The 25304-nt window shown below is 41.8% G+C and overlaps 1 protein-coding gene across 16 annotated transcripts in view; it reads right to left on the bottom strand.

Moving 5' to 3' along the window:
* SLMAP (sarcolemma associated protein) overlaps positions 1-25304 on the bottom strand; it is a 166802-nt gene that overhangs the window by 58826 nt on the left and 82672 nt on the right. For 10 of the 16 annotated variants that reach the window (XM_060239748.1, XM_060239765.1, XM_060239758.1 and 7 more), the window contains exons 6-13: positions 16486-16548; positions 8589-8684; positions 8271-8342; positions 6301-6441; positions 3318-3455; positions 1551-1719; positions 1413-1463; positions 822-872 (exon numbers count right to left, since the gene is read on the bottom strand). In XM_060239748.1, coding sequence (XP_060095731.1) covers positions 822-872; positions 1413-1463; positions 1551-1719; positions 3318-3455; positions 6301-6441; positions 8271-8342; positions 8589-8684; positions 16486-16548 — 781 coding nt within the window. The remainder of the gene's footprint in view (positions 1-821; positions 873-1412; positions 1464-1550; positions 1720-3317; positions 3456-6300; positions 6442-8270; positions 8343-8588; positions 8685-16485; positions 16549-25304) is intronic. The other 6 variants (XM_060239761.1, XM_060239764.1, XM_060239755.1 and 3 more) reach the window with 1 other exon arrangement.

Below are 25304 nucleotides of genomic sequence, written 5' to 3' on the forward strand. Positions count from 1 at the left end.
CTCCATCTAGCCAGCATCCTGTATCACACAGTGGCCAACCAGTTCCTCCGGAGGTTCAACAACAAGGCATACAGGCCAAGGCATTCCTTTGATATTAACTCCTAGCACTGGTATTCAAAAGCTTTACTGCCTTTGAATGTGAAGGTTTCCTTTCATCACCGTGGCTAATAGTCACTGATAGACCTCTTCTGTGCATGCACCAGTGAAGGACTGTAGACTTCAGCCTAATAACACTTTCACTGCTCTTGCAAGATTTAGAACGAGACATGCAGTAAAATATCCATACCATCCCAGGTTTGGCAAAGGTATCTAACAAGTAGGGATGGGCACAAATGGGGAAAGTGCAGTTTGTGGCTGAATCATGAACTAAACTGGGAGGTTCCTGTCCAAACCGAACCAGTTTGTGGTTCTGTAAATCCACTGTTGTTATGCCATTAAAAGTCTGGTATGGTAAATCCCACTGAAAGGGGGCTTGCGGAAAGACCACTCAACTGTTTTTCAGGCTGTCATGCAGTCCCTTTAAACAGCCTGAACAACTGAGTAGCTCAGCTGGTTTTGTGGATTTCACAGGAAATAGAAATCAGGGGTTTAAAGGGACTCAGACTCCCTTTTCTACTCTATCCACGAAGTGCCACAAACTGCTTTGTCATGATTTTGATTCATCAACCACACAGGGCAAAATTTGTCATGAATTTTGCCTCGTGGTTTGGTTAATAATGTTTTAATATTTTTTTACTTTTTTAATTTTAAGAAGAAATACTAGCAAAACAAATATGCTCAGAATTAAAACAAGAAAAAAGATGTCTGTCAGGACACTTTACCTTTTTCTGCACTTCCATTAATTTTAGGAATGAAGTCATCAACTTGTATGCCTAGGATTAACAAACAGTATTAATTCTGAATTAGCAAAATGGTCTATATGGTTGACAACAGACTTCTTGTATTGCCTCCTTATGCCAGGTAACTTATGCAACCATTACACACACAAATTTCACCTGAAAAAATGACATCTGATTTCTTTTCCTGCCATAACAAATCCATTAGATATGTCCAAGTCAATATAACATCCAAAAAATTAAATGTTGTAGAAGACTTCTCTTAACAACACCACTAACTAAAAAGTACAACGGTCAATCTAGCCCAGTGTCTTTGAACATTTTACTCTACTGGCAATGTAATAGTATCACTGCAATACCATATTATGGCACCAGCATATTACCTAATTTACCTTTAAAAATTACCTAAATGTGTGTGTGTGTTATATATAATTGCTGTCAAGTCACGGCCAACTTATGGCACTCTGTGAGTTTTCAAGGTAAGCGACTTCAGAGGTGGTTTTCCATTGCTTTCCCTCGCACAGCAACCCTGGTGATCTTGGTGTCCCATCCAAGTACTAACCTGGGCTGACCTACCTAAACTGTTGTGTTCTTTAAGAGCTTTCTCCTGAAGATGTTCTAATTGGACTGCAAACAGAATTCCAAAAGAAAAAGATATTTCACAGTTTAAAAGAAAAGCATATGAAAAAAGTATTTTTGGACTAGCAGACTGACCTTGTAAAGCAGTTAGCCGCTCATTTGTGAAGTCATTATCTGCTTGTAAAGCCTCTATTTTTGCTTGAAGCTCCTGCTCTCTTTCTTCCATCTCTTCTATTTTACGCTGCAATTCCTTTTTCTCAGCTTGTCCCTTTTGCTGGATTTCTTCTTGTTTTCCCTCAGCTGCCTACTCAAATTCAAAAAAAAAAAACACCCCAACAAACATATCAAAAACTGTATGGCAAAAAATATTCAGACATCATTTTTTTCACCAACAGGCATATCAATATCTAGCACACCAATTTATATTCCAGTTCACATGTGTATCAGAATAGATTCTCCATAGGCATTAGTCTGACAGTGTCCATATTTAGGTGCTCCTTGACATCCCTACAATGTAGTATGTTACAAATATTATATATGTATATGTGCATTGTTTTTATAATCTTACCATCTTTAGGGGGGCAATTTACACAACCACACATATGTAGGTCTTCATCATGTTCACCTGTACGTGTGGTGGAAGCACATGCATGTTCACATTCCCATACCACAAATACGGAGGGCCTACAAGTTAAGATATTTCCTCAAACCAAAACTGAACTAGGTATCTATGTTACATAAATGCAAGAGTGGCCTGACTGCTAGACAAACTTAGTGATCACCAAGGGTGCCAGATTTTGAAGAGTGAAAAAGGTGAGAGGAGCTTTCTCTACTGATCTGAAGGGAAACTTGATGTTAACTTGCTTCTAGAATCTCCATATCTGACTCTGGCTGCCTGCCATGGTGGAGCATGTCGGCCACATAATATTTTGAATTGTCTTGTGCTGTTATTATGTTGCAGGAGGGTATCCAAAGCTGTCAGAGTCATTCTGTAGAAATATGACCATAAACTCTAAAGCTGAGTTTAGATGTTAAATGAATGAAACTCAGGCTTATGTGTTCCCTCCTTCCCAGGAGGCGTCAAAGGACAGTATGTCAGGCAGCTGCTGGGGCTCATGGCCTGACAACCTCTGACTAATTTACTCTCACCAAGAAACAGGGCAACCTCCCATTTCATGCCAGGAAAGACATATGACGAAAGAACAGAATGTGGCTATTTTGTGTTCTTCTAAGCCTTGTCAGTGTCAGAAGCAGTTGTAAGGGCACTGCTCAGTAGATAGGAGATAGTGTGAAAGAGTGGAGTGAACCCTCATGTGCTCAGAGAAGGAATTTGAGTGCTTGATAGTGTATCCTTGCCTTCTGAAACAAGAAGAGTCAGTTAAACTCAAGAAAGTATTCTGGAGCGTTTAGGAAACACTGAAACCACAGCCTCTCTTCTCAAAGAGAATCTTTGACCGTGTGAAAAGTTTAAAACTCTCAATTGCTGCAAACATGAGCTGTAGTTTGTGGAAATGTTGTTACTTCAGAGTTCTTACAGATTGATCTCAGACATTTTACCCTTGATTTCTCCTGACCTTTCCCCCTCTACATTAAATAAAACATTTTGTTTATTTTTTAACGTTTTAAATCCTCTTGTGTGTCATTTTAGAAGTGTAAGTTAAGAAGGTGATCTTTTCTTTTCATTCAAATTCCTGGGCTAAACCAGCATAAAATTACAATAATGCTACAGGATGGGACAACCACAGGTCTTCAGGAAAGATGAAAACTGATAAAGGGGCGGCTCAGTCAGAAAGGAAGAGAAAAACAGAGAGAAAATCCTGTATCCGAGGGAGGGAGGAGGGCGAGGTCATCATAAATGCATTATAGCATTTGAAATTATGAGTGTACAAAGATCATTCATACCTTTAGTTTGTCAGAGAAATCTTTAATTTCATTTACAGCTCCATTGTATTTGTTAGCCAATTCTCGTAATTCTTCCTGAGTCCGTTCGTTCATTTCTTTCAAGTGAGTACATTCATCTTCGGTGTTGCTTAAACTTCGCTGTAAGAATTTCAAAAATATATTTTAAACTACAACATATCCAGGGCTTTTGTTGTACAAAACCCCCCAGCAGGAACTCATTTGCATATTAGGCCACACCCCTGATTCCAAGCCAGCCAGAACTGCATTCCTGTGCATTCATGCTCAAAAAGAGCTCTGAACATATCCTTTGTTTCACATTAACAAAATGCTATTGCAAATGCAGAGCTATACGCAGCGGCAACAGAGCCTCCACATGACAATATTTTACATGCTTTTATTTCATTTCCTCATACAATCACCATCGCCCTTCAGTGTTTTTATAAAAAAGCAAAACAAAACCAAGTAGTAGGTAAAGTGTTATGATTCTACAGTATGTCGCAGAAGTGAGTACACCCCCTCACATTTTGTAAATATTTAAGTTTATCTTTTCATGTGACAACACTGAAGAAATGACACTTGGCTACAATGTAAAGTAGTGAGTCTACAGCTTGTATAACAGTGTAAATGTGCTGTCCCCTCAAAATTACGCAACACACAGCTATTAATGTCTAAACTGCTGGCAACAAAAGTGAAAAGTGAAAAGATAAACTTAAATATTTACAAAATGTGAGGGGGTGTACTCACTTTTGTGACATACTGTATAACAATATACCTACCTCAACAAGTGGTGGCTGCCTGTGATATTTGGAGAAGCAGGGAAATCTCATCTCCCACACACACTTTCTTCCCAGGCTGCCTTGCAGCTACCAGACCCACTGACTTCCCCCTGCTCTTGGTGGCTTGTTTGGAGCTGCTCCAGATGGGCTTGCCAAGGCTTCCTCCCCTCCACTACCCTTTCTTGATGGCTAGTCCAGAACTGCTCCGGGCAGGCTCATTGAGGCTTCCTTCCCCCCTTCCTTCAGACTGTATTCAGGCCTGGAGCAGGTGCTGGCATCCTCTGCTGCAGCAGCTGTGTCTGAGTAGCTGCACCACCATTGCTTCTGAACCCTCTGTCCTGCTGCCAACTGCCGAGGTGTGTTCTCTGTGCTTGTGCAGAGAAAACTATTTTGGGGGGGGGGGATTTAAACACCCCCATGTATTTTAATTTTCAGATATTTCTGCACACCTGGGGAGAGCCCTAAGCAGTGTTCCCTTTAAACTGAGTGCCCCAAGCAGTGTTGCCTTTAAGCTGAGTTGGGCATAGTTGGGAATTAGATACATAAGATTTTTTAAAAGTGGCAAAAAGACCACCAGAGGCGGTATGGGAAATGATGAGAAAATGGCTCTGGCCATGGAAAGGGAAGCCAGAAAACCTGTACTTTCCCATCCATAATGTGAGCAAATTCATGTTGAGTAGGATTTTCCCAAAAAGAGACTACACCAAAGCAGGTTTGGGAGGAAAAGCACTGTGAGGCAGTGATGAATGATCACACAACTCTGTTGTGCATAAATTTTAAAATCACTGGGGTTTGGGGGGAAGGTACTGTGTTAAAGGCCCATGTAGATGCAGGTCAAGTCATGTGCCAGACCAAAGACAAGCTATTAGTGGCTTGGCATTAAAGCAACTACTAGAGGAATTCTCCTTTGGTTGCTGTCCTCATTTTAGGGAACATCTGCCTTGCCATTTAACTGTAGCATCAAACAATTAGCATTCCAGGAAAAAAATTCCCATAGTAACTTCAAAATCTCATCCAGCTATGAAGCTCAATTTGTGGGTCTGGGCAATTCATTATTTCCAAGGGGCAAGCCACACAGGTGCTGGAAGTTTCAAGCTTAATTTTAAGGTATATAGAGGATTGTGTGCTCATACATTTAGCCTCAGTGGGGCAAATAACAACTGCAAAGAACAGATTCTGGTCATAAAAACTATTCCAAGAGGAAGGCTGTGTTACCAATACAAATTTGGCCCCCTCACCTAAAAATAAGTTTAAAAAAATAACTAAGCACTCTGAACTTGAAACATATACCTGGTTGGGCCTTCAGTCTAACCCACCAAGCATCATTCTGAGCTCCTTGAAAGAAGCACAAGACACAAATGTAATAAAGATAATGCTTTCAAGCATTACAAACCAGGACAGACTGCAGAAAGAAGTAAGAGCAACATTATCACCCCCACATTACAAACTCAGAACCAGAGGACAAAAGCAGCAGCATTCTTAATTGCAGTGACAGCAAAAAGCACTGCCATTTAGAAAGCATTAATATACACAATCTGTTTAATACAAATCCTTATGTTAGTGTAAGCAAGACCTATTGCTGGAATGTTATGAAAATATGAAGGTTTAGCTGAGAAAAATATAAGGAACAATTGATTTGGATCTCAAGGAATGGCATATAATAAGAGGTTCAGATTACAAAGCATCAAGTCTATTCAAGGTATCTCTATTTTCAAGCAGATCATTTTGCTCATGGATCAAAAAGTATCTGGCCATAGATTCGGGGGGGGGGGGGATGTCAGTTGCAAACACTCAGGAATAAAATGGGTTTAATCTCACATGCTAAGGTTTAAGCATAACGCCAAATTGCACAAGACAGCACAACAGCATGAAACATCTGAGCAGTGGGGAGCAGGCTGCTTCCTGCTGCTCAGCTGTTTTTCAGGCTTTCTGCAAACCACGTGCGGTACTGAGTTTCCTTTCAATGGGGTTTGTGAGGCCATGAACTGGTTTGGTTTGCAAGCCAGTTCAGTTTGTGATTCAGCCATGAACTGATCTGAACTGTATTTTCCCAGTTCATGCCTATCCCTAAAGGGACAAAAGGAATACCACATCAAGGCCCAAATAAAAACCACAAAACAAAAAACTAAAAACGTCATACTGTTGTGTTTTCGCATGATAGTATGATATTTGTGTTTTAGAACAATAGCAAACATGCAGTTATATACCTCCACTTCAGAGAGTTTTCTGACCACTTCAATTTTTTCCTGAAGGACCCGCCTCAAGGACTCTTTGGCAGTTGTCTCATAATTATGCTTATCTTCCTGTAATGCTATAAGCTCCTTTCGTAAACTGTCTTCTGTTTGACTCTGTAATCAGAAACATAAGATAGCAAAGAGTTAAAGACAACAGAATTCTATTTATTTATACTAGTACTGTGTTATGAAAAGAACTGAGCTGTTGTAGTTATAATTTTACCCGTGGAATAATATTTTTTCTCTTATATAGAGAATAATCGCAAGACACTAACATCTTTTGATTATCTCTGAATCTTATAACACTGCTCTGTTCTAGTGATTCTAAGAAAGCACTGTGTGTACATGGACAATAACACCTTTCCATTGTTGAGGCCAAACTGTTCTGTCCTCACTCTTGATAAGGACTTCAGAAAGGAAAGCAAATTAAGGAATACTCTTTCCTTACTGTCAAGTTCAGTTTCAGAATTGTGAGAATCTTACTGAAATTTAAAGGAGTAATAGATCGAATTTCTATAATCAGATAAAGCTTCCTTATTTTTCCTAATGTCAGTTGCAGTAAAGGAGATATAATTGCTCAAGCCTTCTGAAGGCTCTCAGATCAATGTGTGCTCTGAACTTTCCAAAACACGTCTCAGCTAGAGGAATCCTCCATTAGTGACTTTTCCTTTGTAAATAGGATACAGCAAGTATAGCTCCTTTGCAGCAAAAAATAACTGAAGATCTAGAGGTCTTGATGCCAGAACTAAGAATCTATGGGAGGTGGAGGGGAGGCAGTAACCAGCAATGCACTGAGAGACCAGGAGAAATCTATGACAGCAAATTCTGTTTCTATATTGTGACTGAGCAAACGTTACTACGCTACCCACTGCCCTGACCTGGATAGCCCAGGTTAGCCTGATCTCAACACATTTCAGAAGGTAAGCAGAGTCAACCATGGCTAGGAATTAACCTCTAAAGAATACCAGGGTCATGATGCAGAGGCAGGCAATGGCAAACTACCCCTGAATCATCTCTTGCCAAAAAGCAAGTCTAGCTCACCATCTAATGATGCATAAAGTTAAAGAGCTAGAACTTCTGACTGCCAGGCAATCTTACCATCCCCTGGCTACACTACACACAATCCCATATGATAATTATAATTATTATGATGCTACCCTCCAACAGTATCATTCCTTTTCACCCAGCTCCCCCAATTTCTCCTATCAGGCATTCAATCCAAATGTCCCTATTTTTTCCAGCTTTCTCCTGACCAAAGTGCTATTACCACCAACATAGATAACACAGGATCATTATATGGATCATACTTAATCAAACCATGAAATTTCTCTTGAAGAGTATGCATTTTGCAAGTGTAGTTAAAACCTGCCCAATCCACATTGAATCTACTTCATACAAACATCAATGGTAAGGTAACACAGGTAGATGTATTCCTGACAACCATGACACCGGTTTTACAATTCAAAGTGCATTTGAGAATTCTTAGCATTAGAAGCATGCTATTGTATAAGTCTGCAATACATTCATAATTAAAGCACTGCGTGTAGGATTTGGAAGAATTATGTTAGATGCAGGGGCAACTTAATATCTGAGGCAGATGGAGGGGACAGAAGAGCACATTAGTCAGGAAGCAAGTCAACAAGGTGATGAAGGCTCACACAGCATATACTCCAGATTACAACAGTTTCATATTTCATTTCAATCAATTTAATTAATTGGTTTAAGTGATATCACTGGTTTCCTAATAAATTCAAGAGCTGAATTTCCAAGCTTGTTTTGTTGGTAGTGGAAGCTGCTGCAGTGAAAATACAATGTAGTGACTATGGCACTCCACTGGTTTCACCAATACTTTTTTTTATCATGATCAATACAGGTGCTATACAAACATTTTAAAATTATTCTAATCCTGAAGGTTATATATCTCACCCAAGCAAACTACCTACTTTTGAACATGCTTGTAACTGGTTTCCCATAACCTCTAACCTTGATAGTAGCCTATCTTCATCTATCAAAGCCTGTTAGAAAGAAAAGCAACACATTCTTAAATTAACAACATGTGAGAGACAACACATAAGAGAGGAGAATTTTCATAAGAGAATTCTTTATTTGAAGCAGATTTTCACACAGCATATGCAACATATTATTGGAACATTAACACCACCATCTTCACATGAATTAGTAAAAAGTAACAATTCTGATAAATAAATGGGTGACCTTCTATTTGCCTGGCAAGCAGATTAAAGCAAAAATGCACAAAATACCTGCCAACTAGTGTCGGATGCCTCTTGCGTGACAGCAAGCAATCGCTGTAAGGTGGCAAGCTTCTGCTCCAACATTTGTTCCCTATGTAAGGCCTCCTACATTAAGCACACACACACACACAAAAGTGAGTTTAAACCGTATCAGAGTAATATGCTAAAACAGCTGAATACTTCATAGCCATTTGGTAGACTGGCTGAACATTTTTCTTTACAGGTTCAGAGAAAATTTAAACGCAGCATCTAGAGAAGATGTTGCCCTCGGTGCTTCAATTTTTGTGTTTAAATTCTGAAGCTTGTGGCATGGTTCAGACATTTGCTGCATAATTCCCCTCTCTTCCAACATGCAAGTAGTGATGCAGACACTTCAAGCAAACACCCAACTCACACGCTGCAGCTTCTGTTGTAAGCAGTGGGAACTGCAGCAATGAAAACTTTCAAATGTACAACTTTTTGGAATTAAGGCTAAAGTGTCTACATACATATTTGGCTAGTAAGAAAAGTAATTACTAGTAACAGTTCACCCAGTATTCTTTTTCTTTTAAATACAGACTGCAATATCTTTCTCTGTAAAATACTTCAGACTGCATTCACCTCCTTTTCCTTGCTGTACATGATACCTTCAAAATACCTTCTAGGGACCTTGCATCTGCATAAGCATGAATACAATCCCGTGACTAGTAAAAAACAGTGGAGGGAGTAAGAAAAAGGGTAGTATAGAGGAGAAGCAAGATGAGGAGGAATGTTCTGGGAGCTGATCTTTCAGCTGCTTAAGTGGGAAGGTGCTAATTAAGAACATAAGAGAAGCCATGCTGGATCAGGCCAGTGGCCCATCCAGTCCAACACTCTGTGTCACACAGTGGCCAAAAATCCCCAAGTGCCATCAAGAGGTCCACCAGTGGGACTAGAAGCCCTTTCATTGTGCCCCCCCCCCCAAGCACAAGAACAGAGCATCAGTGCCCCAGGCAGAGAGTTCCAACAAAAAGCTGTGGCTAATAGCCACTAATGGACCTCTGCTCCATATGCTTATCCATTCCCCTCTTGAAGCTGTCTATGCTTGTAGCCGCCACCACCTCCTGTGCAGTGAATTCCACATTTTAATCACCCTTTGGGTGAAGAAGTACTTCCTTTTATCAGTTCTAACCTGATTGCTCAGCAATTTCATTGAACCCCATGGGTTCTTGTATTGTGAGAAAGACAGAAAAGCACTTCTTTCTCTACCTTCTCCATCCCATGCAAAATCTTGTAAACCTCTATCATGACACTCCACAGTCGACATTTCTCCAAGCTAAAGATCCCCAAACATTTTAACGTTTTTTCATAGGGAAAGTGTTCCAACCCTTTAATCACTCTAGATGTCCTTTTTTGCATTGTTTCCAAAGCTATAATATCTTTTTTGAGGTGCAGTGACCAGAATTGTACACAGTACTCCAAATGAGGCCGCACCATCGATTTATACAGGGGTATTATGATACTGGCTGATTTGTTTTCAATTCCCTTCCTAATAATTCTCAGCATGGCGTTGGCCTTTTTATTGCAATCACACATTGTCTTGACATTTTCAGTGAGTTATCTACCACGACCCCAAGATCTCTCTCTTGGTCAGTCTCTGCCAGTTCACACCCCATCACCTTGTATTTATAGCTAGGATTTTTGGCCCCAACGTGCATTACTTTGCACTTGGCCACACTGAACCTCATCTGCCACATTAACACCCACTCACCCAGCCTCAACAGATCCCTTTGGAGTGCCTCACAATCCTCTCTGGTTTTCACCACCCTGAACAATTTAGTGTCATCTGCAAACTTAGCTACTTCACTGCTTACTCCCAACTCCAAATCATTAATGAATAAGTTAAAGAACATGGGACCCAGTACTGAGCCCTGTGACACCCCACTGCTTACCGTCTTCCACTGCAAAAATTGCCCATTTATACTCACTCTCTGCTTCCTATTAATTAGTCAGTTTTTGATCCACAAGAGGACTTGTCCTTTTACTCCATGACTCTTGAGTCTACTAAGGAGCCTTTGATGAGGAACTTTATCAAACGCTTTCTGGAAGTCAAGGTAAACAACATCTATTGGGTCCCCTTTGTCCACATGTTTGTTCACCCCCTCAAAGAACTCCAGCAGGTTAGTGAGACAAGATCTTCCCTTACAGAACCCATGCTGAGTCTTCCTCAATAACTTGTGTTCATCAATGTGCCTACTCATTCTCTCTTTGATAATGATTTCTACCAATTTTACCAGTATTGAAATTCCTCCTCTCTGGACACATTCAAAAAGGCAAAACTGCTTTCGGAGAGGGGATTTCACCACCAGTTCTTTGGCTAGGACTCTGAAGTGTTCCACTAATTGGTGAATTGGAATGTTTAGTGTTGGGAGAAAACAGACATTGTGGGAATTTCAGAAACTTGGTGGAATGAGGAGAATCAGTGGGATACGGTGATTCCTGGATATAAGTTATATCAGAAGGATAGGGAGGGAAGGGTTGGAGGTGGGGTGGCTCTGTATGTCAGAGAGGATATACGGTCCAGTAAGACTGAGGTCAGAGAATTAGATTCACTTTTAGAAATGCTTTGGGTTGAAATAGAGGGCCCAAAAGGAAATTTAACTATGGGAGTTTGTTATCGCCCACCAAATATAATATGATGGAAGGCTTAAAGATAGCAGCTAAACGTAAAAACTGTGTCGTGATAGGTGATTTTAACTACCCGCAGATTGATTGGGTCAATATGTGTTCTGGTAGAGAGAAAGAGACTGAGTTTCTAGATGCTCTCAATGACTGTGCTATGGAGCAGATGGTCTCAGAACCTACCAGGGGTGGGGCGATCCTGGATTTGGTCCTAAGTAATGCCCAAGACTTGGTGAGAGATGTAAAAGTGATTGCGCCGCTTGGGAGCAGTGACCATAATGTTATTGATTTCACCGTTTGTATAAACAGGGAGTTGCCCAAAAAGACCGCCACAACCGCGTTTAACTTTAAAAGGGGTAAATACACTGAGATGAGGAGGCATGTGAGGAGGAAACTGAAAGGAAAGGTAAATACGGTCAAAACCCTTGGGGAAGCTTGGACACTATTTAAAACTATAATCCTAGAAGCTCAGATAAAATACATACCACAAGTTAGGAAAGGCACAAACAGGCATAAGAAAAGGCCTGCATGGTTAACAAACAAAGTAATGGAAGCTGTAAGAGGGACTCCTTTAAGCGGTGGAAAACCAGTCCAAGTGAGATTAGTAAAAGGGAACACAGGCTGTGGCAAATCAAATGCAAGGCTGTGATCAGGCAGGCAAAAAGGGACTATGAGGAGCATATTGCAAAAAACATAAAGACCAACAATAAAAATTTCATCAAATATATTAGAAGTAGGAAACCAGCCAGGGAGGCAGTGGGGCCCTTGGATGACCATGGGGTAAAAGGATTACTGAAGGAGGATAGGGAAATGGCTGAGAAGCTGAATGAATTTTTTGCCTCCGTCTTCACTGTGGAAGACGAGAACTTTTTGCCCGCCCCAGAACCACTAGTTTTGGAAGGGGTATTGAAAGACCTGAGTCAGATTGAGGTGACAAAAGAGGAGGTCCTACAACTGATAGACAAATTAAAAACTAATAAGTCACCGGGTCCGGATGGCATACATCCGAGAGTTCTGAAAGAACTCAAAATTGAACGTGGATCTTCTAACAAAAATCTGTAATCTTTCAGTGAAATCTGCCTCCGTTCCCGAGGACTGGAAGGTAGCAAATGTCACCCCCATCTTTAAAAAGGGTTCCAGAGGAGATCCGGAAAATTACAGGCCAGTCAGTCTGACTTCAAAACCGGGAAAGTTGGTAGAAACCATTATCAAGGACAGAATGAGTAGGCACACTGATGAACACGGGTTATTGAGGAAGACTCAGCATGGGTTCTGCAAGGGAAGATCTTGCCTCACTAACCTGTTACATTTCTTTGAGGGGGTAAACAAACATGTGGACAAAGGAGACCCGATAGATGTTGTTTACCTTGACTTCCAGAAAGCTTTTGATAAAGTTCCTCATCAAAGACTCCTTAGAAAGCTTGAGAGTCATGGAGTAAAAGGACAGGTCCTCTTGTGGATCAAAAACTGGCTGAGTAATAGGAAGCAGAGAGTGAGTATAAATGGGCAGTCTTCGCAGTGGAGGACGGTAAGCAGTGAGGTGCCGCAGGGCTCGGTACTGGGTCCCGTGCTCTTTAACTTGTTCATAAATGATTTAGAGTTGGGAGTGAGCAGTGAAGTGGCCAAGTTTGCGGATGACACTAAATTGTTCAGGGTGGTGAGAACCAGAGAGGATTGTGAGGAACTCCAAAGGGATCTGTTGAGGCTGGGTGAGTGGGCATCAACGTGGCAGATGCGGTTCAATGTGGCCAAGTGCAAAGTAATGCACATTGGGGCCAAGAATCCCAGCTACCAACACAAGTTGATGGGGTGTGAACTGGCAGAGACTGACCAAGAGAGAGATCTTGGGGTCGCGGTAGATAACTCACTGAAAATGTCAAGACAGTGTGCGTTTGCAATAAAAAAGGCCAACGCCATGCTGGGAATTATTAGGAAGGGAATTGAAAACAAATCAGCCAGTATCATAATGCCCCTGTATAAATCGATGGTGCGGTCTCATTTGGAGTACTGTGTGCAGTTCTGGTCGCCGCACCTCAAAAAGGATATTATAGCATTGGAGAAAGTCCAGAAAAGGGCAACTAGAATGATTAAAGGGCTGGAACACTTTCCCTATGAAGAAAGGTTAAAACGCTTGGGACTCTTTAGCTTGGAGAAACGTTAACTGCAGGGTGACATGATAGAGGTTTACAAGATAATGCATGGGATGGAGAAAGTAGAGAAAGAAGTACTTTTCTCCCTTTCTCACAATACAAGAACTCGTGGGCATTCGATGAAATTGCTGAGCAGACAGGTTAAAACGGATAAAAGGAAATACTTCTTCACCCAAAGGGTGATTAACATGTGGAATTCACTGCCACAGGAGGTGGTGGCGGCCACAAGCATAGCCACCTTCAAGAGGGGTTTAGATAAAAATATGGAGCAGAGGTCCATCAGTGGCTATTAGCCACAGTGTGTGTGTATGTATAAAATTGTTTGCCACTGTGTGACACAGAGTGTTGGACTGGATGGGCCATTGGCCTGATCCAACATGGCTTCTCTTATGTTCTTATGTTCAATACTACTTCTGTACGAGCACAAAACCTGTGTGTGTACCTCACCAAAATTATGAAAGGGGAGAAAGAAAAATCATAAAGGTATCTATAGAATGCCTTCAAACACCCCAAGCGTTTATATGGAATAGGGTACACTAATATAATTCTGCTGTTAAAGCTTCCTAAAGAATCTGGCCATTGCAGGAGATAGTGTTAGAACAAATTATATTCAATTTGCTGCTGGAAAGAACATTATTATATGTTTATTAACAATATATTGGAATTTAGAATTTAATTAAAAGACAGGTCTTGTGTTATTCTTCTTTTAAATCCCATAATCAACCTACACTTTCAAGGATTCAATTACATCTATCAAGCAACTCCAAATAATTACTCAACTTAGGCCTGTTTCATATATTGTAAAGCATTAAACACAGGTTTTTAGGCAACCAATCCCTATTTTATGGCAAGTATTACTGCATGATACATATGTTTGCAAATGAATTTGTCACGTTTTTAGATGTAAATATTAGATTTCTTACATGTTCACCTAAAAGACCATTACATGGTGACCCTTAATATCAATCAAATCAGATAACTAGCATTTTTAGCCCACAACTGAATACTTTGAGTAGTAGCAGAAGTTTTCCTTTGGCTCAGATAGTTTCCCCTTCTATACAACTGAGGCCATGTTTTAAATCAAAGGAACTTAAAAAAAAGCATGTTCAACCAAAACATTTAAAATTATCTTTACTGACAAACCACTAGATGGAGTACTTTAACCTTCTCATTTAATGCGTCTGCTCATCAGTGAGAATTAGACCTTACCACTACAGTAGATGACTGCTCAAAAACAGTTTGCAAAAATACTTCTGCATAGATTAATACTACAACCAGAAACTCACACTGTCCTATCGCTTCTAAAAGTCAAAATGTAAAATGTAAACCTCTACAGTACACACAAGAAAACAAGACTTGCAAAGCTCATTTTTGTCAATTTTGTCTGAAGCAACAGAACAAAATTAAGAGTCCAGTAGCACCTTTAAGACCAACGAAGTTTTATTTAGGGTGTGAGCTTTCGTGTGCTCACACACTTGTCTGAGGAAGTGTGCCTGCACACAAAAGCTCACACCCTGAATGAAACTTAGTCTTAAAGGTGCTACTGGACTCTGATTTTGTTCTGTTGCTTCAGACCAACCCACCTGCTTCTTGAACAGCTTAGGAAGGGATGGATCAAAGGAACAAACAAACTGGGCAAAGTTACATAGGCTTACAGGCGGCTTTCAGTGCTCTCTCTGTTGTCCTTTAAGGACAAACTTATTCTGTAACTTCTTTAAGTTATATTTTAATTGAATGCAAGGGAAAACTGAAATACAGACTTTAGAAGACTGATAAGGAATAAATTCATTTTTCCCCAAAAGATACTCCTGTTTAACTTCCAAAGTGACAATGTTTGATAGATTAAGTAGGATGCAGCTACAGCAACCTGGAGAAAGGCTGAATGTTCTCTACAGTCTATAATACCCTGTCACTTTGTCAACTATCTTCATTTGCAAGGTTTGATCTTGCTTGAGTTATCATCTCTTCACCCAATATGAATTTCTGCCAGTTGGAGCATAGCCTCTACAGCCTCCCCACCCCACGACAAACCAACTACCTTCTGGAATTAGTCTGGGTACAGCGGTAGAAAAGAGCAAGAGTCCAGTATCACCTTAAAGGCTTATAAAATTTGTGGCAGGGTATGAGCTTTCATGATTTAACTCACAAATACTCAGTCCCTGCCAGAACTTTTGTTAGTCTTGAAGGTGCTACTAGATTCTTGCTCTTTGCTTGCATTTCAGGAAGACTGTGAAGACATTTTTGCCATGCCTTTGGGATTATTTATTTCAAGAATTTCTATGTTGCCTCTCCAAAGACCTGCTCAAGGCGCACAAGTAAAAATATGAAACAGTAACAATGCACATAGTAAAAACTAAACAAGCCATTAAAATTAATGCATACTACAGTGACTCTTTTGATCTGTTAATGCATGTTTTAATTGATTTTATACAGTAGTATCTATATTTATTTCTTTTCTTTTCCTTTTTTGTAAACCACACCAACCGCAAGTTAGAAAGTGGCTTATCAATACATCTGTGGATACGTAAATCCAAAGATGGGAGTCAAGATCAGACAGGACAGGAAGACAAATAAAGGAAGGTTGGCTGGGAGTAGGAAGGAGGCAAGAAAAGGTTATTATGGGAGCTTTCAGGGAAAGGAAAGAAGAATCAGTGAGGGAAGGAGGAAAATCTTGTAACTGTATAAAAGCTGTTCATGTATATGGCATCTTTAAATTTTAAATAAGCTTACAGGAACTTAAAACATTATAGCAGGCTACAAAAAGCTGTGGAAAGTTGGGAAAGACTATTCAACCTGTACATCAGCTTAATACTAGCAATCTGACTTGCCTCAGACTTGGTTCTAACGTGTCTATGGTACCAAAACTCTTAATGGTCTAAATATGAGGCCATTATGCTAAAACCACCCAATATCAAAAGACAAAAAAAATTTACTTATTTGCCTTAAATGAGAGTTGTTTAACCACTGTAATGGTTACAGTATTGGAGGGGGGCTGGTGAGAGCAGGATTTAAAACTCCTAGCCAGCCATGAAGTTCACTAAGTGACTATCTCTCATTCTAACAACAGAATTGTTGTAAGGATAAAATTTACAAGAAAGCTCAGAAAACAAAATTACCTGTAGATACTGTGAAAGCTGAAACAGTTCCTGAGAGTACATACTGGGAGTGTTAGCATTAACCTGTAAAATAGATAAACAATGTCAAACCACACTGTGTCAGACTTCAGCAAATTTTTTCAGAGCTCTTCTACATGGTCAGCTCCTAAAAATAAAGTTCATTAACAAAATTCAGATTGAAGTCATATCACCTCTACAGATTACTCAAACACATTTAGTTAATTTTATAAATTTTAAAATAGCTCTCTAAAACAAAGTCAATTTTGTGTTTCTCAGAAAGCTTTTTAAATAATACAAGCATAAATGCAAAGCGGCATATTAAGAAAAAAATTATAGCTTATTTACAGCTGTATTCAGCACCTTTATTTCGAGCCAAGTTCAATAAGCAAAAAGAGAACCCCAAATATTTTATATGTAGTTATTTAATCCATCTGCAATTTGTAAATTCTTAGGGAGGGATCACATCATTTTTAGTATCCAGCAAAGTTTAATAGTGTGCCCCCTCCCATGACATATCACTCCATTAAACAGTAAAGTGACTGGCCTCAGTTATGATTACGAAAACATAGTTGGGCCATTCCCCATACAAGGTATGGTTTTCTAGTGGACCCCCCAGATAAGAAGATGATGATATTGGATTTATATCCCGCCCTCTACTCCAAAGAGTCTCAGAGCGGCTCACGATCTCCTTTACCTTCCTCCTCCACAACAGATTCCCTGTGAGGTGGGTGGGGCTGTTGAGGGCTCTCACAGCAGCTGCCCTTTCAAGGGCAACCTCTGCCAGAGCTATGGCTAACCCAAGGCCATGCTAGCAGGTGCAAGTGAAGGAGTGGGGAATAAAACCCAGTTCTCCCAGATAAGAGTCCGTACACTTAACCACTACACCAAACTGGCTCTCCAAAAAACCCCATTAATTTCTCAGTTAAAAAGCAGACCCCTACACACATACTTTTCTGGAGGCATGGAAAGTTGAGCAGTTAGGCACCAGTTAAATAGGGAAAAGGAGAGAGAAGTTAGTTTCCAAAAGCTTAAAGAACTTCAAGGGCATGACTTTTGGGTGGAGGGTTTCACAATGTTTACCCTTCTTTCATTTTATCTTATGGGACCAGCTTATGACATTGTATTCTTTAGGCAGGCACAACAGTCACAGGAAAGATTTCTGACAGTATACAATTGGTCCAGATACATGAAGCAACTTCTAGAACATAGACCTTTCACAGTCTTAGTCCCTTTTTGTAGTTCAGCTACATACTTTCAACAATATTGCTCAAACATGTTTAATTCATACAACTGGAAGAAAAGTCATAGGTCAAGCAGTGTTACAAACTCAAACACCCATTTATTTATAACACGTGTGTAATTTTTCTATCTTCTTCCTTATACGGAAAATATTAAACTAGTAAAGTCCTTAATACCTTGGTATAGCACTTTAACACAGTATTAGTCATTGCGCAGGAATGTTCAACCTTTAAGAAATGATACTTGTTCAACTAGCGGCAAAAGAATACATGAATATACCTGCACTGCAAAAGGTGCCGTTTAAATTGGCACTGGTCTCTAACCTAATCTATAACATCTAATAAGAAACAACTGTGTATAGATCAAAAAATGTACAAGGAGATGTACAAATTAAGTTTTTTCTTTCAATAACCCATTTTTCCCCTTACCCTACTTAAGTGACTGTCATTTTGTTTAGTTTAAATCTGTATTGATTAAAAAGCAAAAAAAGTCCATTTTAAAAATTAAATCATGTAGGAATTGAAATGAGCCACTGACACATTATGCACTATGTGACATATTTTAAAAGCCCACATATTTATGTGATTTGATTTATATACCACCGCCACCCCCCAATTGGGGCTCCAAGCTATTAACAGTAAGTTATAAACATTCTCATAAATACTATAATATGCACATACAATAAAATTTCAAACAATAAAAATAGCAATAATCAACTAATCTGATGGTGTTGAATATTCCATATCCCACTATCAGGGAGAGGAGACGAGTCCAGGCTAGATGGCAAACCACTGCTGTCCTCAACCATAGGCTTGGCGGAACATCTCTGTCTTACAGGCCCTGCAGAATTGCACTAGGACCTGCAGGGCCTGGATGTCATTAGGCTGGTTTTAGAAGACGACGCCGACATTGGATTTATATTCTGCCCTCCACTCAGAGTGGCTCACAATCTCCTTTATCTTCCTCCCCCACAACAGACACCCTGTGAGGTGGGTGGGGCTGAGAGGACTCTCACAGCAGCTTCCCCTTTCAAGGACAACCTCTGCCAGAGCTATGGCTGACCCAAGGCCATTCCATCAGGTGCAAGTGGAGGAGTGGGGAATCAAACCCGGTTCTCCCAGATAAGAGTCCACAAACTTAACCACTACACCAAACTGACTCTCTCATTTTAGGGCTGAAAATGCTCTGGCTCTGGTCGAGGACAACCGAATATCCTTTAGGCCAAGGATCTCAAGGAGGTTCTAATCTCCAGAGTGTAATGCCTTTCAGGGAGTATATAAGGAGAGACAGTCCCAAAGATATGCTTGTTCCAGACCATTTAGGGCCTTGAAGGGCAATACCAGAACGTAAGAGAATTTTAGGGGCCCACGCCTCTGCCTGGGATCCCCAACCCCATTAGGGTTCTTTTCTATAGGTGGATGGAGTCTGGCTAGGGAACTCAAGCCTCCAGAGGGAGAGAAACACAGAAAGAACAGTTGCCTTAAACTAAAAGTATTTTACTAATTCTAAAACCATGCACAAGTAACATTCCTTAGCAGTAGGACTGGAGCTGGAGCATAGACTGCTGACTCTTGATGGGGCACTACTAACACCAGCACCTATCATCAAGAACTTAGGAGTGACACTGGATACCTTGCTTTCAATGGAGGCCCAGGTCACACATACTGCCAAGGTGGCATTTTTTCATCTTCATCAAGCCCGGCAGCTAGCTCCCCTCCTATCTCGCTCGGACCTAACCACAGTAATACATACAATCCAGACTAGACCACTGTAACTCGCTCCATGCTGGCCTATCCTTGAGTCTGATCTGGAAGCTCCAACGGGTCCAGAATGCAGCAGTGGAAGTCCTGACAAGAACACCATGGACAGCACATATTCTACCTGTGCTGTGCCAGCTACACTGGTTGCCGATTGAGTACCGGGATTCAAGGCTTTGGTTATGACCTTTAAGGCCTTGAGAGGTTTGGAACCGATGTATCTAAGGGACCGCCTCCTCCTCCTCCACTATGTCCCTGGAAGGGTGTTGTGCTCCACTGGTCGAAATCTGCTGGTGATCCCTGGCCCAAAAGAGGTCTGGCTGTCCTCAACAAGGGCCAGGGCTTTTTCAGTCCTGGCCCCGACCTGGTGGAAATGTCTGCCAGAACATATCAGGGCCCTGCAGGATCTTTTACAGTTTCGCAGGGCCTGTAAGGCAGAGATGTTCTACCAAGCCTTTGTATAAGGATAGCGATGGTTGCCGTGCTGGCACCTTTTCCTTTCCACCCCCTCTTGGGGGGATTCCCCCACCCCTGATGTGATGTAATGACTGAATAAGAGCACTTTAAAGATGCCATCAGGGTTTGTAATTTTTTAATGTAATATATATATATATATATATATATATATATATATATATATATATATATATATATATATATATATATATATATATATATATATATATATATTTAATGTTGTACATCGCCCTGAGCCTGGCGCTAGCCGGGATAGGGTGAGTCATCAAATGTAATAAATAATAATAGTAGTAATAATAATAATAATAACAACAACAACAACAACATATATTCAATATCAATACCCCATAACACATAGGAAATTCCAATACCTGATATACTATACACTTTGGAAAGAACAAGGAATATTCCTAAACTGTGGACCAAGCTCTCACTCATGCCTAGGTTGGGTGTTGGTCAAACAGCCTTGAACAAAGCCTAAAGCCTCCTTTTTATATTATTTTCAGCCAACAGGAATTGGGGAGATGTCCATTAAAAATGTACCAGGCTTGCCAAATACCAGCCCATCCTAAGTTGACAAAATGAACTTTTGATAGTATGAACTTTTGGCCAGATATCTTTTATTAACTGTGATGTCAAAAAAGACCTAGACAGATATGTTTAGGCTTTGGAGGCTGCCACTTGGAAGCCATGGAATGTCAGATATGAATTCAGGCAAAGGTACACCTACAGGGTAAGGCTTTAGTTTTTATGCCGAGCCTACCAGCAAAAGGCTTATGGGATTAAGAACCAAAGCAACCATTAGCTAGTCCTTACATAGCATAGAACAGAAAAGGCCCAGGCTCACTCAAGCCCAAATTCTGCCACATAGAACCTTGAACCTGGTCTGGTACACAACATGGAGCCAGTGCAGCAGGCAAAGTACTGGTTGGATATGTTATGTTGATTGGGGTCCTGGGAAGGACTCATACCACTGCCTTTTTGGAAAAACATTAATTTATGGTCAGTCTCAAGGGCAGCCCTGCATAGAGTGCATTACAGTAGTCTAGCCTGGAGGTGACCAGTGCATGAATTACTGTAGCTAGGTCAGGGCAGGACAGGAAGGGGTCTAATTGCCTGATCTGGAGTAATGCCAGTTTGGCAACATTTGGGACCTGGACCTCCATAGATAAGGACGCATCCAGGTACACAACCAGGCTCTCGGAGGTTGGCTCAGGGTTACAGGTATGCTGTCAAGAGCTGGGAGTTGGCATCCCAGTCCTGCACCAGCTTTGCCCAGCCACAGAACTTCCATCTGTGAAGGATTCTGTCTCAGCTGGTTCTGTTTAATACATAGTCATTTAATGCTGCCATTTAAAATTTTATCAAACATACACTGCTCCGGGCACAACAAGAAACAATTTAGTAATTGCCAGTCATTTGTGTACAGATATATATACAGCATACAAATCCCAAATATAAAGTATGGACTATGGTAGGTCGATCCAATACACTGTTTCAAATATTCCTTGGGCCCACAGACTGCTCAATCACAAGAAGCATTAAATTTGTAGAACATTTATTAAGAATTGCCACCCACTTCATATAGAACTTCACATTATCAAGAAAGAGTGCATGTTACAGCATACCTGTAACCATCTCACAGAGGTCTGGGAGGAGCAGAGCAGAGCAGCTCTGATAGCTGAGACAGCTGGAGAAATTGCTGAGAATTTCTGAGTTTTGAAGGACTACATTCTAAGGTTTGTGGGGCTGCCTAAAATTCTAAGGTGTGATAGCTGGGGAACTGCTCTTTGTTTGGTTGACTGCTCTTTGTTTGGTTGACTGCCTTAAGGGTGAAAGAGATTGAGAGTGATTGCTGCTGATTGAGAGTGATTGCTGAGGAGTGCCCTGCTCCACCTCTTTGCATTTTAAGCTGCGCCTTGCCAAAGGCTGAGCACATCTCACAGAGGTCTGGGAGGAGCAGAGCAGAGCAGCTCTGATAGCTGAGACAGCTGGAGAAATTGCTGAGAATTTCTGAGTTTTGAAGGACTACATTCTAAGGTTTGTGGGGCTGCCTAAAATTCTAAGGTGTGATAGCTGGGGAACTGCTCTTTGTTTGGTTGACTGCTCTTTGTTTGGTTGACTGCCTTAAGGGTGAAAGAGATTGAGAGTGATTGCTGCTGATTGAGAGTGATTGCTGAGGAGTGCCCTGCTCCACCTCTTTGCATTTTAAGCTGCGCCTTGCCAAAGGCTGAGCACATCTCACAGAGGTCTGGGAGGAGCAGAGCAGAGCAGCTCTGATAGCTGAGACAGCTGGAGAAATTGCTGAGAATTTCTGAGTTTTGAAGGACTACATTCTAAGGTTTGTGGGGCTGCCTAAAATTCTAAGGTGTGATAGCTGGGGAACTGCTCTTTGTTTGGTTGACTGCTCTTTGTTTGGTTGACTGCCTTAAGGGTGAAAGAGATTGAGAGTGATTGCTGCTGATTGAGAGTGATTGCTGAGGAGTGCCCTGCTCCACCTCTTTGCATTTTAAGCTGCGCCTTGCCAAAGGCTGAGCACATCTCACAGAGGTCTGGGAGGAGCAGAGCAGAGCAGCTCTGATAGCTGAGACAGCTGGAGAAATTGCTGAGAATTTCTGAGTTTTGAAGGACTACATTCTAAGGTTTGTGGGGCTGCCTAAAATTCTAAGGTGTGATAGCTGGGGAACTGCTCTTTGTTTGGTTGACTGCTCTTTGTTTGGTTGACTGCCTTAAGGGTGAAAGAGATTGAGAGTGATTGCTGCTGATTGAGAGTGATTGCTGAGGAGTGCCCTGCTCCACCTCTTTGCATTTTAAGCTGCGCCTTGCCAAAGGCTGAGCACATCTCACAGAGGTCTGGGAGGAGCAGAGCAGAGCAGCTCTGATAGCTGAGACAGCTGGAGAAATTGCTGAGAATTTCTGAGTTTTGAAGGACTACATTCTAAGGTTTGTGGGGCTGCCTAAAATTCTAAGGTGTGATAGCTGGGGAACTGCTCTTTGTTTGGTTGACTGCTCTTTGTTTGGTTGACTGCCTTAAGGGTGAAAGAGATTGAGAGTGATTGCTGCTGATTGAGAGTGATTGCTGAGGAGTGCCCTGCTCCACCTCTTTGCATTTTAAGCTGCGCCTTGCCAAAGGCTGAGCACATCTCACAGAGGTCTGGGAGGAGCAGAGCAGCTCTGATAGCTGAGACAGCTGGAGAAATTGCTGAGAATTTCTGAGTTTTGAAGGACTACATTCTAAGGTTTGTGGGGCTGCCTAAAATTCTAAGGTGTGATAGCTGGGGAACTGCTCTTTGTTTGGTTGACTGCTCTTTGTTTGGTTGACTGCCTTAAGGGTGAAAGAGATTGAGAGTGATTGCTGCTGATTGAGAGTGATTGCTGAGGAGTGCCCTGCTCCACCTCTTTGCATTTTAAGCTGCGCCTTGCCAAAGGCGCGAGCCTTTGGCGCGAGCCGAAGGGCGAGAGCTAAAGGGCTCTTGGCCTGTGGCTCTTCGCCTAGGGGCTCTCTAAGGAGCAGGAACCCAGATCCCTGGCTTCCTTGTTCTCCAAATAAGGTAAGTTCCCAATAAGGTAAGTTTAGGTAAGTTGACCCGCCAGAAGGGGAGCCACTTAAACAGCATTTAAAGAGGACTGTATATTTTAATATATATATATATACAATGAAGATAGAATGCCAGCAGGGGGTTGGGGGCTTTCCAGTGTTTTGCACTGAGTGTCACATGTATGACTATCTGCCCAAAGGACAGAAGTCTTGGGTGTGTGCTCGATGCAAGGAGCTCCTGGTCCTCAGGGAACGAGTTCGTACCCTTGAGGCCGAGGTGACTGCCCTGGAGAAGCAGAGACGGTCAGTTAGGCACTTGGGGAAGACTCTCGGGGGCGTATTAGATGAGCCCCGCTCTGAACGTAGCAGCCCCGTTGCTGCCAGAGAGCGTGAGGGTCGAGAGGGAACAGGGCACCGTGCTGAGGATAAGGGGAATGCGCCCTCAGAAGGGACCTCTTCTTCGGTCGGTGAGCGGGAATCCTTTCGCGCCAAGGAACCATCCCTGAGCAGGGGGAGAGGGGGGGTATTGGTAGTTGGTGATTCGATCATTAGGCAAGTAGACAGCCGGGTGGCGAAACCGCGTACTGACCGTATGGTGACTTGCCTGCCTGGTGCGAAGGTAGCGGACATTACGCGTGTAGTAGATAGACTGATAGACAGTGCTGGGGAGGAGCCTGTGGTCGTGGTGCATGTTGGCACCAACGATGTGGGGAAATGCAGTCGTGAGGTCCTGGAGGAAAAATTTAGGCTGCTAGGCGGGAGACTTAAGGCCAGGACCTCCAAGGTAGCCTTCTCGGAAGTGCTACCTGTTCCACGTGCAGGGCAGGAGAGACAGGCACAAATTAGAAGTCTCAATGTGTGGATGAGACGATGGTGTAAGGAGGAAGGGTTTAAGTTTGTTAGGCACTGGGATGCTTTCTGGAACAAGCGGGAGCTGTACAAAAGAGACGGTCTCCACTTGTCCCCGGATGGAACCAGGCTGCTGGCGCTTAAAATCAAAAAGGTGGCAGAGCAGTTTTTAAACTAAATCTTGGGGGAAAGCCGACAGGAGATGAAATGTCTCTGGTTCGGGAGGACTCGTCTCAAAGAGATGAAGGGTTAGCTGCTATTTTTCTACCGGGTAACGGACCGGAGTTGTCCACTGTGAAGGTGACAAACAATATGGACTGTCTGCCAGTGTCTCGAGGCGGCAGGAGGAAGGTGGCGGGCCTAGCTCGCCTGGGAAATTATAGATGTTTGTATGCAAATGCTAGAAGTGTTCAAAGTAAAATTGGTGAATTGGAATGTTTAGTGCTGGGAGAAAACATAGACATTGTGGGAATTTCAGAAACTTGGTGGAATGAGGAGAATCAGTGGGACACGGTGATTCCTGGATATAAGCTATATCGGAAGGATAGGGAGGGAAGGGTTGGAGGTGGGGTGGCTCTGTATGTCAGAGAGGATATACGGTCCAGTAAGGCTGAGATCAGAGAATTAGATTCACTTTTAGAAATGCTTTGGGTTGAAATAGAGGGCCCAAAAGGAAATTTAACTATGGGAGTTTGTTATCGCCCACCAAATCAAAAGAGAGAGGACGATTATAATATGATGGAAGGCTTAAAGATAGCGGCTAAACGTAAAAACTGTGTTGTAATAGGTGATTTTAACTACCCGCAGATTGATTGGGTCAATATGTGTTCTGGTCGAGAGAAAGAGATTGAGTTTCTTGATGCTCTCAATGACTGTGCTATGGAGCAGATGGTCTCAGAACCTACCAGGGGTGGGGCGATCCTGGATTTGGTCCTAAGTAATGCCCAAGACTTGGTGAG

Source organism: Heteronotia binoei, chromosome 5 (assembly GCF_032191835.1).
Source record: "Heteronotia binoei isolate CCM8104 ecotype False Entrance Well chromosome 5, APGP_CSIRO_Hbin_v1, whole genome shotgun sequence".
NCBI classification, from domain to species: Eukaryota; Metazoa; Chordata; class Lepidosauria; order Squamata; family Gekkonidae; genus Heteronotia; species Heteronotia binoei.